This window comes from Bombus affinis, chromosome 15, assembly GCF_024516045.1.
Source record: "Bombus affinis isolate iyBomAffi1 chromosome 15, iyBomAffi1.2, whole genome shotgun sequence".
Classification (NCBI taxonomy): domain Eukaryota; kingdom Metazoa; phylum Arthropoda; class Insecta; order Hymenoptera; family Apidae; genus Bombus; species Bombus affinis.
In genome coordinates, this window is record NC_066358.1 from 3,649,324 (window position 1) to 3,663,691 (window position 14,368).

Here is a 14,368-nt window from a genome sequence, read left to right on the forward strand (position 1 = left end):
TTTTTATTCTTGTTATAATTTCCGTAATATTAACGTTACTTATCGACACTAAGAGATATTTAAAACTTCATTCGTTAAATATTATTTTAGTCAAGTCGTTGTATGCTAGAGACGAATGTTGAGATCAAAGAAATTGCGGATTCCAGGATTCCAGTGATTTGTTTCTCCTTATTTCTTCGCTTGTTGCTTGCACGTCGGTTTCGAGATTACCAGCAGTAGAGAACATCTGACGATCGATAAGCGCACCAACAGCGCGAGACGCTAAATCACATACACCTGTCCTCGAAAGCTGTTGCCTTCCTCTCTCTTTTTTCCGCCTTTTTTCATTCTCCATCTTCTACTTCTTTTTCTTCTTCATCTTACTCTGCTACCGCTTGAGGTTGCGAATAAATCGTGAACGTTCAACTATGATATTCCCCGGTTTACGACTGTGTTAAAAATGTCATCGTGGAACACAATGAACGAGGACGGCAATGGCTTTCAAGAATTCAGACATTGCGCAACATACCATGAATAGCAGCGGTTTGTTCTATATGAGAACAGTTGAATGATAGGAACTCGGCCTCTCATCTGTGAATTCTGCATGACTAATCTGTGTTTCTTTTTTTTTTCTTTCTTCCCTCTCTCTTTTTTGCCTGTCCCCTCTTCCTTCTTTTTTTTTGCCTACCTATACACGTACGATACACAACGTGTAAACACGCGAGACTGTCCACATTGTTCAACATTGGCACTTCGAAAATCGTTACAGCTTTACTTTGCATTAAATAATGTTACCATAGTTTATCGATATTAATTATAATACAATTAGAATATCGCTGCTCTATCGGATAGACGGTTTGCGTGATTCGACAAAAATAACAGATCATTTTTACTTTGCTTTTTTTCTTATCCTCCTTTTCAGTTTATTTTCATCTTTTGACTGGGTCATCACTGGGCCACACAATGTTAATCCAATCTATAAAAACATTAAATTCATCGAGTCTACTCTCATCGATATCTCATATCCTATAAAGGTAATATCGAAAGATTTGTTTAGCAATTTCCCTTGTTATTTTTGTTCTGATGCCTTAATTTAAACGACGATGGTCATACAAACCTTCGGACAAACTTTGCTCGGTATAGCCGATATATCTTTCGAAGAAGAAAAACAAACTGAAAAACGTATATACCCGAGGAAGCCGAACTGCGATTTATCACGTGTAATTGCGTTAACGCGCAATGGTCGAGTCATCTTATTCCAGAAACTTGACCGTTGCGAACAGTTTAGGCAGTGTTCTCCTCTTACACTCGCCTCCCGCGCGAAACACAAGGACGATAGCAGGAAATATATATCGGCCATTTGGCAAAGCGCTTTTCTGTTTGCTTTCGTTAAATCGATACCAAAAAAGCACCAGATCACGAGAGCACATAACGCGGATCGACAAGTATCACTGATCCAGCTAACAATTTAATCGACATCTAATTGCACAAAGGTACCTCTAGACGATCCTTTTCGTAGTTGCTAGTAAGAATTCATTACACAATAATCCATTATCTACATTTATATAATATAGACAGTATGTATTGAATACAGGCACGATATAAGTAATTACAAATAATGTATGATCCAAAGTCCTCCTCATAGGTATCACAATGATAACGGACGCGGCGCGCGCTCGTTCGCGAGACCGACTCCATAACTTCAAAGAAAAAAAGCCACGGACTTCATGTCCGCAAGCACGTTGCTCGAGAGGAAGGAAAAAGTATGTGTAAAAGGAAAATTCAAATGAAACAACGAATAATCTCATTGGCTCAGCCAATATCGAAAAATGAAACTTTTGAGTTACTCGTCAAATATCACAACAAATTCTTGCACCTCGATACAGGTTTCTTCGGAGCATCTTAGATTAATCCTCCTGTCGTCTCGAACCGATCCCGGGCATATGCTATTCGGTGGACCGATACACGACCGGATAACAGGTTACGCACTCACTGTTATAGCGAGACTTTAATCAAACAACGATCAACGGCTCTTGCGACCGCGACAGGGGGCCTAGGGCTACGTCTCCTCCTTCTTTATCTCATTATTAGACTTAAGCTTGGCAAGAGTTTCTTCCTTCACGTTACTCAATACGGCCAGCGAATCTTTCACCGCATGGTAGATTATGTTCTTGATTTGCAACTTGTCTTCGTGATTCGTGTGTGTGTCCGATAACGCACGGAACTCTTGCGTTAGGTGGAAGCAATGCGACACGTTTTCTGGAGATACGAAATCTTCGGCTACCTTTATACAATTGTGAAGATTACGGACTTGATGCGGTGCGCCAGCTGGCACGAATACTGCATCGCCTAGGCACTGTACGATAGCGTATCTGTAACAAGGGAGAGAAACACATCTTTATTTTTACAAATACCTCAGAAAACTACGAGAGACAGTAAGATCGTCGAATGAACGCAATGCTTACCCTTCGACGCCGTATTCGCGGTACAGACGTTCTCGCAAAGGTCCATCGAGGTAACAGCTTTGATCGTGAATTGGATCGTGATGCGGCTCCAAACGAGCCCCTCGTTCCAAAGCCACCGCGTTCAATAGATCCCTGATCTTGTCGGCATCTCGTGCTGCGTATATGTGCCACAATGCTCCCGGTGCTTCTCCACGTTCACGAACACGACGGCGTGTCAAGATGTCACAGCCGGCTTCGTCTATCGCTCGTAGTGCTTCTATAACATTGATAAGCTTGTTAATTGCATGACCAAATTCACGATTGTTAATTCTTCGAAATTTAATTTGCTTTAGATAAAAACGACACAAAGTAATGGTAAATACCTTTGACGTATTCGTCGTTATCGGCATCCTTCGGAATTCCCACGTAGACCATAACGTTGACCGCATCGGAAATATCTAGATGAAGGTTGGTTGTTCCCTTATTGGGATGAAGAGCCGATCCGTAAGCGTTGTACATTTTGGGTCCCAGGTCTGGTCTCACGAAGCAATCAGGCAGACGGCTGGCCAGATTCAATCTTCCGTTTCGATGAGTATACTCCGACAACGGCAAAACTTTCATTAAATCCGCGAATCTCGATGGCAATAATTCCGCGAAGTCTTCGCCGGGCGGCCAGTCCTTCAATTTCAGTAACATCGGATTTCCCCTCTCATCCTTTAATCTCTTCGAGAAGTGTTCGAAGCCTTCCCAGAATTTACGCATTGGTTGATTCGGTACCAAATTTCCGGTCATGCAGTTGATCAAGTCGTTCTTCTCGTCGCCAAAGTCTCTAGCGAACGAGTCCGGGTGCCACAGATTGATATCTAACGACTTCGCAACGTCTGACACGATGACTGGCTGTCCGCGTTTCCACTGGTCTTGAAATATTCTATAATTGTTAGGATTGTTTGGATCGTTTAACCTGAGCAACTTTCCATCGCAGAGCCATGAGTGCGGTACATCCGGATACAGACTCTTACTTTCGGTAAGCGTCATGATCCGAATGGGCAACGGTTCTCTTCCTTTCTGCGTCCATTTGTATCTTCTAACGAAATGCTTCAATTCCCTCGGTTTCTCATCATCTACTTCACCTTCCCTCTCTTTCTTCACGCTATGTTCTATTACGCTGGATATAACCTCATCTAGCGTGTCCATTTTCGACTTTTTGCCAGATTTCGCGACGTTATTCTGCGCGTTGTTTCCGGAAGTAACGTTAACATTGCCGGAATTGTTGGTCGGTGAATTCGATCTAGATCCACTACCGTTTGATTTATGGGACGGTCGGATAAGCAATTCTCTCAAGGTCGAGTAATTGCCATCTCGATCCTCGTCGGAATCCGAGCTAGAACCACTTTCGTTTTTATCCTGATTCTGCAGAGCCACATCCGCCAGCCAATTCAGCGGAGAGTTTTTATCTTCGCCGTTTGTTTTGTTCTCCGACGATCCGTTCGATTCGTTCACTTTCTTCTCTTCTTTAACTTCCTGTTTAACATTACCGTTCAGAACCGGTACCGTGTCGCCTTTTATCATGTTCCGCAAATATTCGTTGGGAGAGGTTTGAACGACTAGCGAGCAACCACAATGCTGTGGTATTCCCCATTCCGCTCGGCATTCGTGCAACCGTTGCCCGAGACGTGTCAAGCTATCGCCGGCGATAATTTGCGTGAGCATAAGTCGTTCAGGCTCGTGCACTTGCCTATTCGTACACAAAAGCCACGAAAAATCGTCTCTATCCTTGCCGCTCTCTCCCCAAATCTTGATTGTTCCATTCTTGCGTCCCTAATAACATTTATGATTTGTGAAATCTCCGCGAATAAAAATTTAGATATATAACGTAGCTACGTTTCACACGTCAGAGTTAAAGAGCTCGATTTTTATAGATATAATCACGTGGATTTCAACGAACTAGTTATCATCATGTCTTACGAATGAATATAGGTTTATAAAGATAAAAAGAAATGTTCTCACCTTGTAACAATCGATGCATACGACGAAGCCACATTTTCCGCAGGCCCAGTGATAGTTGAACAAGGTCGTCTCGCAGACATCGCACATCTCTCGAACACCTTGCACCACTCTCTTCCAAGCGACTGTTCCGTCTACAAGTCCCGAACTTGCTGTCAAGGTGAAGAAACAATCGATACGCAAAGCGTTAAATCATGCGAACAAAAGAAATACTCCAAGCTAATTTTCCTCGCGTATAATTGCATGCTTATGAAAATATCGAATTAAATATTTCCAACGTAAATGAATGATATACACAATAATGAAATCAAAAAAAAAAGAAAGCTAAATGACCATATCTCATGCTAAATATATTCAATTTGTTTTTTGTTTCAAATTTATTCTCATAATATCTTATATATACGTAACATCGATACAATGAAACATGCGTGAAGACACATAAACATTGATTTTTCAAATTTTTACTCTGTATTTTCGAATGACCATGTTACCTAAATGTTTGAATCCAACATGAAAGATTTACCTTCTGCCATGTGTTGTTGAAGAGCGTCCTTTTCTTGATGCAAGAGGTCACAGAACTGATCTCCGACTTGGCGAAGCAGTCTGTGAGCCATTTCTAAATCTAGATCTTCTTTGTCTCCTTTCTCTTTATCGTTCTTGTCGGACTTTTCATCCTTCTTCGTATCCGTATTCTCTTTTCCTGGTAACCATAATCGGAGATCTACCTGTAACACGAAAACGAAACGATTGTTCGTTATTCTTGCAAACGTGCCTTGATAAAAGGTGCTGCAATTTCGAATACTTACCTCAGACGCATCTTTATGAGGATCGCTAAATCCTGCTATAGCCAACTGTCCGTTTTTCGTGTACCGTAATCTACGGAATGCATAAAATCTGCAGAAAATATTTTGAGGAAGATTTTTGGAGCGCTGGTGCGGTGTCCATCTGCACTCACGACATTTAGCTAACTTTGGAGCTACTTCGAAACAAGCGCCGTCTTGCAACCAACTGTCACCGGTTTTTTTCAATTGTGATATCGGAGGTCTACGAAAGGGATCGCCCCTACCACCACTTCCACCTGGCCCACTGTTACCACCGCTCGTACTATCGTCTCTACGTTCTTTCTTTTGACGAGGTTGCTGATCTTCTCCGCCCAATTCGTTACCTTTCGTAGTCTTTGGTCTTCTACCTCGTTTTCTCGGTTCCTTATTATTTCCTATTGAACAAAAAGTATGATCTATTTGAGTAACGATGGAGAACATTTATTTAGCCATTTATACACAAATAACTTAGTTCAGTGTTAAAAAGCTCGTTATATTGTTTGTATTTCATAGATGTATTTATACTAATCAATTCATTATTTCATCATCTTTTTTTCCTAATAATTGTTATTAGAATATTTGAAAACAGCAAGCAAGGATTTTATATTGAAACAGGGTAAGTGTACGAAACGGGATAACAAGGGTTTCAAGAGCATGGCGAACCTAAAGAGTGTCAGGAATACAACATTTTAACTGTGACATGTATCAAACAATCTACGTTATTCAATTCTATCGAATCTGCATTGTAATTATATTATTTATCTATTTCAAAAAGTTGCTCAATATTTTTTCTATTACTGAATCCTACTATTTTATAATATTGGAATTAAGTTAAATATTTTATGTTGCTGTGATAAACTATTTTTTCTAAATTATAACAATTTTTTAAACACTGGTTTCTGTAATAATCTTGTATAATTTATCTATCATTTTAGCATATTTTTTGTGTACTTAAAAAGAAACAATAATCTACTTTACTTGTGTTCCTCGATAATTATTTCAATTTATTTCAATGCTTGAATCCAAATGGATCAATCAATGGTATTCCTGAATTTCTCGAGTTCCCGCATGGCTCTATAGAAAGGATTAAGTGTATGACCATGGAACACGGATCACTTACCCTGCAAGTGAATAGTTAGTTCACCTGATGGGAAGTCCATTTACAAGAAGCTACGTCAACTAACCGTTTCCCGAGGAATTGTTGGAATTGGCCGTGGTATGCCGCACCCTCGACGTAGGTTGAATGGAACCCAACTGTTCGCTGGTATCGCTAGCAGAACCAGCCTCGCTCTCGTTACTAGACTCGCTGCCTACACCAGTCCCTCCAGCTTGCTTGTCTTCCTTTCGTCTCCGCTGATCTTCCGCGGTCGTTTGCTGCCTCCGTGCTGCGCCCTTCTTTCGTTTTACCTACCACAGGGCACAGATTATTAAGTAGTCAGGAAGTTCATGCTCTTGCCGAAACTACTGCCAAAATACTACAAAAACCTAGATATACGCGCGCGCGCATGCAAAGACACGCACGACGCACGCACACCGTACCGTATTCATATATATCGTTTACAGTATGGCTTCCTATTGCAAGCAAATCAATTTTCGAATCGAATTACGTTACATGCAATATGTCTAGATAATTTCAAACGAACGGTTTAATATACAAAAAAATAAAAAAGAAGCTAAAAAAGATAGTTCTTCTCTCATAAACAACAGAATAATTTAACAAGTTCTCAAAAATCGAACATATATAACGGAATTCAAACAATCGTTTTGAGGTTAGGTTTCTTTAATTGCGAATATATAAAGAAAGAAATCGCTTCACACTTTACCAATTTTATCCACTCAGAGTTATACATGTCGCACGGTCGATAATCGTTCGTAGAGCACATATATCAGCGTCAAAGTTCGAGAAACTCGTGCCAAAATAATTTCATTATATCGCACGTACAACGTTCGAAGACACCTTTCTACTTGTGGCTTGTATTGGCAGAGCAGTATTATCAAAATGGCGGCGAAAGAGGCGGGAAGTACAAACGCAACCGTGGCGGGAACTACAAAGGCAACCGTGGCGGGAACTACAAAGGCAACCGTGGCGGGAAGTACAAACGCAACCGTGGCGGGAAATTCGAACGCGCAACTCTGACGCTACAGTGATTTTGCAGCAGACGTAATAATCGTGTACATGCTTCGACACAATTGAACTACTAATTATACGATAACGATGAAAACCGTTACTAATGATACATTGAAAATCTACATACTACCAGAAAAAGAGCGTAGACATGAATAAAGGAAAGGATGTAGCAGTTATAATCAGAACACGACCTATTTAGAGAACCATGCAAGAATAATATAACAGACGTTACATTGAGTCACTACAACGAGTCCAAACGACTTAGACGTCCGACTCTAGAAAAGTAATAAGATAGATACGATCCATATAGATACCTTGGGTGGCTTCCTTTTCGGCGGCGACTTCCTTTCCGGGTCGCTGCTTGACGAGTCTTCCTGTAACGTTTTCGTGTCCGTGGCGTGTCCGTTTAATGATTCTTTGTTCGCCGATTTACGACTACTTTTGGCAGTGACCTTGCTTTTATTGATGCTGTTCACCGCCATACTACCAATATTGTGAATAGAGTTGACGGCGCTAGGCAAACAAGTGGTGGTCGTATTGCCGGAGACGTTCGAAGAAGTGTCGCGTTCTTTGTTGTTCAACGACTGCGACGGTGCTTGAGAGATGTTCATAGGCAAAGTGACACAAGTACCACTACCTACGACGCCCGTTGTATCTTCCGTCCCATCTTCGCCAGAATGCCTTTGAAGCCAAGCCTTCTTCAGTTTGTGTACGGGATAACTGGTACTGCTGGGTGGCCTAGGCGCGGGACTGTTGGACTTCTCGCTATCAACCGTACTCGGATTGGCTTTGGCGGGCGTACCGGGAGCACTAGGTGCTGGACTGGGCGCCGTGGAGGGTGCTGGACTGGGAATGGGCGCGGGACTCGGTGCCGCGCTCACTGTCGGATTTAACGAGCTGACACTACCCGTACTGGCCGGTCTCACGGAACCATCACCGCTGGCAGTTCGTGGCGTTGGGCTGACCGCTGTCACGGTACGTTCCTGTGTCGTCTGTGTGTTCGATTGAGCCAATAAAGCGACTGTGGTGTTGACGACGGTGGTGATCGAGGTGGCCGCCGAAGCTATCAACGGGCTCGGTTCGCTCACTCTCGAGAGAACCGGTGGTCCGACACATTGCAACGATAGTGGCTGTGGTTCCTCCGTTCTACGTTTCTTGCAGACTTCCAGGGAAACCGGTTGGCCGGAATTCTCGGTCAACGACGGAGTGGGCGCTTTCCTCTTAGGCGAACCGGATCTCTCCACTCCGAGATCGAGCGGCTGCGTTTGGAAAGAGGTGTTGATCTGTGGTTGCGCGTGTTGCACCGTCTGACCGGGTTGCTGATGAGGACTCGTGTGATGCGCTGGATGCGCGATGGGCCTGGACAGGGGCGCCGAAGCTGCAGTCGGTGGAGAACCGTGAAGGGGTGGCGGTGGAAGCTTCGCGGCTGGCATCGAGCCGGTATAACCTCTAGGATCATAGACGGACCTACTGTGCGCGGGTGGCGGTAGAGGTGGAGGCGGCGCCCCGTGATGGTGAGGCACTTGCTGGTAAGGCGAGCTACTGGCCTTCGAGGTGAGAGGTATCGGGGCTGCGACTGCCGGCTCGGAAGCTCTGCAGACCGGCGTTCCGGTCATAATACCCGAATTCGGTTTCCCGTAGATGTGAGGCGGCGCTGGGCTACTGACTTTTGGCTTAGAGCCTGCCGGCGCGGCGTAATGTGAGGTCGGTGAGGCCGTGGGCGGATGCGGATGTGGATAAGAATACGAGGACTTGGCAGTAGCGTAAGGTAGGCCGGGTTCCGGCCTGGTAAGATAACGTGGTTCGGGTGGCGATGGATGCGGTGGCTGATGAGGATGTTGAGCGTGCGGTGACTGACGATTGTGCGAATGCGGTGGATGTCCGTGCGGACTGGGTAACTGCGTTGTGGTCGTAGACCCGCTACTGCTTCGGTGATGACCCTGAGGTATGCTCTTCGCCGCCTGTAGTCCGTCCAGGTGGTGAAGATGGTGAGGACTCTGCGTCGGACTTCTGTACTCGTACGGCTTGTGCTGCGGCGGGACCGATTGTACGTTCAGATACGGCATGATTTTCGGACTCGGCGAGTGTTGCTGTGACGTCGGCACTTTCGGAAGCTCTCGACCTTCGTTCTTCACTATCACCGAGCTCTTGTGATCCGGCAATAAAGAAGGAGGATTCTGGAGAATCTCCCGACCATGATGGTCTCGCTCGAGACCTCCGGCCAAACCGCTTTTACTCGGTAACGACTTGTGCGGTTGACCTACGTCACTCTTCACCTTAATATCGTGCATATACGGTGACTGTGGCTGGTACGTCGAGTAACTGAACAGGCCGACGTTTGGCTCCACCTTTGGCAGGGAACTGTGCGACGGCCCTACCACCGGTGGTGGTTTCTCGTGAAGACTGCTAACGGGCAGCGACGACTTGGAAGTCCTCGAGTGCGCCGGTGGTGGTGGATAATCGACTTTGCCAGGTACGCTCGATGGTCGAGACACCTGCGCCAAAACAAACCAGAATGACTACCATTAACGCGATATTACCAATGTTGGTATATACCAATCGCCGCAGAAACGAACGTTTAAGCCGAGTATCGGCGTTAGTGCGCCCGTTCTCTCTTGATCGATCTCTCGATCGTTACAACCACGCGCATACGTACCTGTTGAGTCGGAGGCGCAGTGGCTGCATAATAAGCGGCTCTCTGTTGTGCCGCGACATGGTCCCTGGCCTCGGCTTGCCTGTGCAGTCTCTCGGCCGCGACCAGGTGTTCCCTTATCCCCAGGTTCTCAGTTTCTCGCTGTCGCTGCTCCCTCGCGTCCCGCTCCCTTGCCTCGCGTTCCCTTTCCTCGCGCTCGCGTTGCTGTTGCTGCGCGACGGTGACTGGATGCGCCGCCGCCGCACCTGGCCCGGGATGATGATGGCCTACATGCGCTGTCATTGCGGAATGCGGCGTGGCGTGCGTCCTGCTTCCTGGTGGTGGTAATGGGATGAACGTGTTCCATGCCATCGAGGTCGACTGCATGTTTCTCTGCGGAACATAAGACACCTACTTCAATAAATACTGCCAATCAGTTTGTCGGTTCGACCCGGATGATCGTCACGCCCGTTTGCTGTTTCCTCCCTGATATCCGTCATTGTCCACGTGTGCCGGTCAGAGAGACACGAAACGCGATACGCGACTTCTATTTTCGCGTTCGTCGTCACAGTTGCGCGCGCGGGTGCACGCGCGGAAACGCATTCGACACCGACATCCGAGGAGAAAGCAATCTACTGTACTCTCGCTGACGCCATCGTCTTAGCAACTTTCCTAATGATATACGATTATTAGTCCGGTAATGTTTTATACATCTGTGGGAAATTCGTAGATACAAGAACGCCCAGAATGCGCATAGTACGCGAAAATATACATTTCCGAAGTATAGTACTCGTTATAATATTTAGTCGATGAATCAAATTTCTGCTTAGTTGCATTCAGAAAAATAAAAAATTGTAGAAATCCGCAGTTCAATGCGTGTTTTCAACTCGTTTATGTGCAATATCTCTACGATGAATGTAAAACATTCCAAAGTCCGTATTGCATATTTTACATTTTTCCTAAGAAATTTCATGCGAAAATCTTTTATCTTCTTTAGATAAATCGCGATCTTTCCGAACGATTGACCGAATATGATACATATAATTTTCTTAGAAACATTGCCGATAAGGTAATTGACGTGTGAATCATTTGAACTTATATCGATAGCAAAACACACTGATCAAACCGCATTCTACCCGCAGCATGTGTTCCTTTCGTCGATGTATTTACGCGAGTCTATTGGAGAGTCGTATCACCAAGATCTCGTGAAGTCGATTGGAAACGTCAACACGACTGGAACTTTCCACGTATATGATACAGTCATCAATTCTATAAGAGTAAATCTTATAAATTCAAGAAATCCAAGATTTCCGCCTGATTCGATTCTGTACATATCATTCGATAAATACTCGGAACATCAAGATCGAATCGTTTATAACAGAATACTAATCGTCCAGCTAATTTTATTCCAACTTTTCCTCGAATCGATTTGTCACGATCGTAAGGAAAATCTTTGGCATTGGTATTTTTCTACGATTAATCAAGGCCACACCATCGAGTCACCAGATAAAATTTATCAACGACGATGATCCAGACGATCAGAAGGAGAGAAGTAGAATGAACGACCATTTATGAAGAGAGAGAGACAGGGGGGGAGAGAGAAGGAGAGGAAGGCTTTAAGTAGCTTGTCACGAGCAGACCGCGAATCTAATTATGGCCTCATCCTAGAAGAAGGTTTACGATGCTAATCGAGCCGTGAGCAAATGTCAACTCACGTGGACTGTTTGCTCGTTGTTCGCGTCATCTTTACTTGCGCGTATTTCTGCCTTCTATGTACATTCGTGGTAATCACAATTTCGTGACTTCTCTAAAGTTTCTTTCACCTGCTATCACGACACACGCATTTCCACACGAAAGGGAGTCGAAGCTTTCTCAAAAGTATCGAGCACGTCGATTATCGCCAGGATGTGAAGCTGCATCGCGACAAAAAGACACATTTGCATCTGACGAAGAGTAAATTACCGGTATGTCATTGAAGAAGCATGTTCGCGTTTATCCAAAGGCAAGAAAGCGGCTCGAATATCTGCTGGCTGGCGAACAGCGGACAGAACACGAATAGAACGGAGATCGACGATCCTCGGTGGTATTCTGTTGATCGCGTGGAACGCGTCTGACCCCGAGCCTGTATCAGCCGAGATTGTACCCGTGTTTTGTCCGCGTAGGAGCATTATACGCGGTTGCGTTTTGTTCACGTATTGCATTCCTGACAAAAGGTGCAGAGCGGGAGAGCAGGCCGAACAAAAGCTCGTAAAACGCTCGTTAAAAGCACGAGACACGCGCGAGCCAGTCGACAGAGAAAGGAAGGGGAGGGGGGGCGGGTGTTGCGGACCGAATCTGAGAGATTGCGCTTAATAAAAGCCAGAACACGGCATTCAGGCTCAATCAGGCACAGGGACTGGCTGCTATTGGTTCGTTGACTTTCTCTTCCTCGACTCTTAACCACTGACGCTTAATCTGCTTTTTGTACCCGGCAAACGTGTTAGCCAGCGCGCTACTCCCAACTCTCCTCTTTCTCCCTCTCTATTTTATTTCTCCTTCAAGTCGTGCTCCAAATGATTACAGATCGAGTATCAGAGAATAGTCTATTATTAGTACATGCACGCTTTACGAGATGGAACTTTTCACGCACGATGACTCCTCTCTAAATATTTATAGGATATAGCAGAGTTGCTCGAAGCTGCTGCGAAGCATCGACGTTTTAAAATTCAACCTTGAACTTTGCATGGAATAATCAGACTTGCGTACACGATAGTTACAAGTATGTATCGGCTAATCCATTTATTATAACATTTACATACTGGTTAATTAGCTTCATGTATATTAAATTTTCTATCATTTATTAATTTCCTTTTAGTCGTTCTATTAATCATGGTCCGGTGGTGATGGCGATGACGCGAGTCGCGTTTACAGAGTCGACACTCACGACTCTCGTCTACGAACGTCACGCTTTTTAAACGTGCACCAATTTGCCCGTGTTTCGCAACCGGCACGGATGTATCGCGCGAACTCCGCGTTCTAACGAGCGCAACGATTCATGCCGTGCGAGCAAATCTAGCTGGCTTGAGTCATCGCGTTCCTACTTCCTAAACGAGCTACCGCTAATGTCGACGATGCGTATCGCGCAAGAAACATTAGTCTGGCTACTGTATATCCGTTAAGCGAATCCAAGCCGATCGAATTCTCTTAATCGATACACGATAGACGATAAGGAGGATAACGATAAGTTGGTCGTCTAAATTTCGTTAACTGATATCGATGGTGCTTGCTCTCCGTTGTAGAACAAATTTCGGTGTGACTTATAAAAATGCCATTTTATTGTTCAAATAAAGTTAACGATAACTCTTATTTATTTAAGTATACGACGTATGATAGCATACAGTAACATAATGTCCGAAACGATAATAGTATCTTCTCTAATAATAAAATTATTCTGAGATAGTTGGAATAAGAATAAAAATAGCGTTGTCAGAGAATGCAAAATCTCTGTCGACCGACTGTATAAAACGAATATATAATTAGAGGTAAAGAAATCGATGTTCGATCGAGGCTTTGAATTCCACGATGCACCTCCGTAGACAAAACACGTTACTCGAATCGCGACGAGATCGAAACGTTAAATAATACGATCGAAAGCGAAGGACTATCGTGGAATATTCCACTTGTAACACGCGGCGAAAATAACACCACTCGCATTGCAAATGACGGCAAAAGAACATTTCCTCTACTGTGCAAACTGCCTTTGAATTACAAGCAATCAACGATGACAGTCAAGTTTGCGTAGCACCATTAATCTCGCGGACGAAACTCCTCGATAAGAAAGAAACGGAGATCGTAACGACATCCATGCAACTTTTTCATTCCAAGACTTAATGATACGAATGTTGAACGGAAGAGGAATATTATCATCGTTCCGGTGAACCAAGCAGCGTATCAATTATGTAATCACACGCGGCTCTTCGGTGATAACTCCCACGAACTTCCACAATGACATTTACGCGGCGCAAATAATAGTAGAAAGCTCGTTTCGTTTCTCTCTTCTTTACACTTTCGATCGTGTTACGTCGATTATCACCGATCGAGCACACTTCAATTCCATTTTATTTATCCGCGCGCTCGCTAATGACGCCGAAACTGAAAACGTTTAATCGCCACACGATCGCCGAACGATCGTTGAATTAAAATCGTGCGCGCCATCGAGGCCACTTTCGTTAACTGACCCAATCGAGCCGAATGTTGAGTGTATCGAAAGAAATAACGCCATGGAGGAGATGAGAGGCGAAATTAAAACGCGCATTTTCATCTCTTTGTTTCTCACTTGTTTCCTTTCCTTTTCTTTATTTATACATATCCTCCGATCGTG

At 44.4% G+C, this 14,368-nt stretch overlaps 1 protein-coding gene across 4 annotated transcripts in view; it reads right to left on the reverse strand.

Moving 5' to 3' along the window:
• Positions 1-886: 886 nt before the first annotated feature.
• Positions 887-14,368, reverse strand: part of LOC126924918 (probable JmjC domain-containing histone demethylation protein 2C) — a 227,900-nt gene continuing 214,418 nt past the window's right edge. For 2 of the 4 annotated variants that reach the window (XM_050739906.1, XM_050739905.1), the window contains exons 10-18: positions 10,033-10,419; positions 7,691-9,871; positions 6,433-6,655; positions 5,234-5,643; positions 4,951-5,152; positions 4,431-4,579; positions 2,807-4,241; positions 2,445-2,700; positions 887-2,351 (exon numbers count right to left, since the gene is read on the reverse strand). In XM_050739906.1, coding sequence (XP_050595863.1) covers positions 2,039-2,351; positions 2,445-2,700; positions 2,807-4,241; positions 4,431-4,579; positions 4,951-5,152; positions 5,234-5,643; positions 6,433-6,655; positions 7,691-9,871; positions 10,033-10,419 — 5,556 coding nt within the window. In that variant the 3' untranslated portion in view covers positions 887-2,038. The remainder of the gene's footprint in view (positions 2,352-2,444; positions 2,701-2,806; positions 4,242-4,430; positions 4,580-4,950; positions 5,153-5,233; positions 5,644-6,432; positions 6,656-7,690; positions 9,872-10,032; positions 10,420-14,368) is intronic. The other 2 variants (XM_050739908.1, XM_050739907.1) reach the window with 2 other exon arrangements.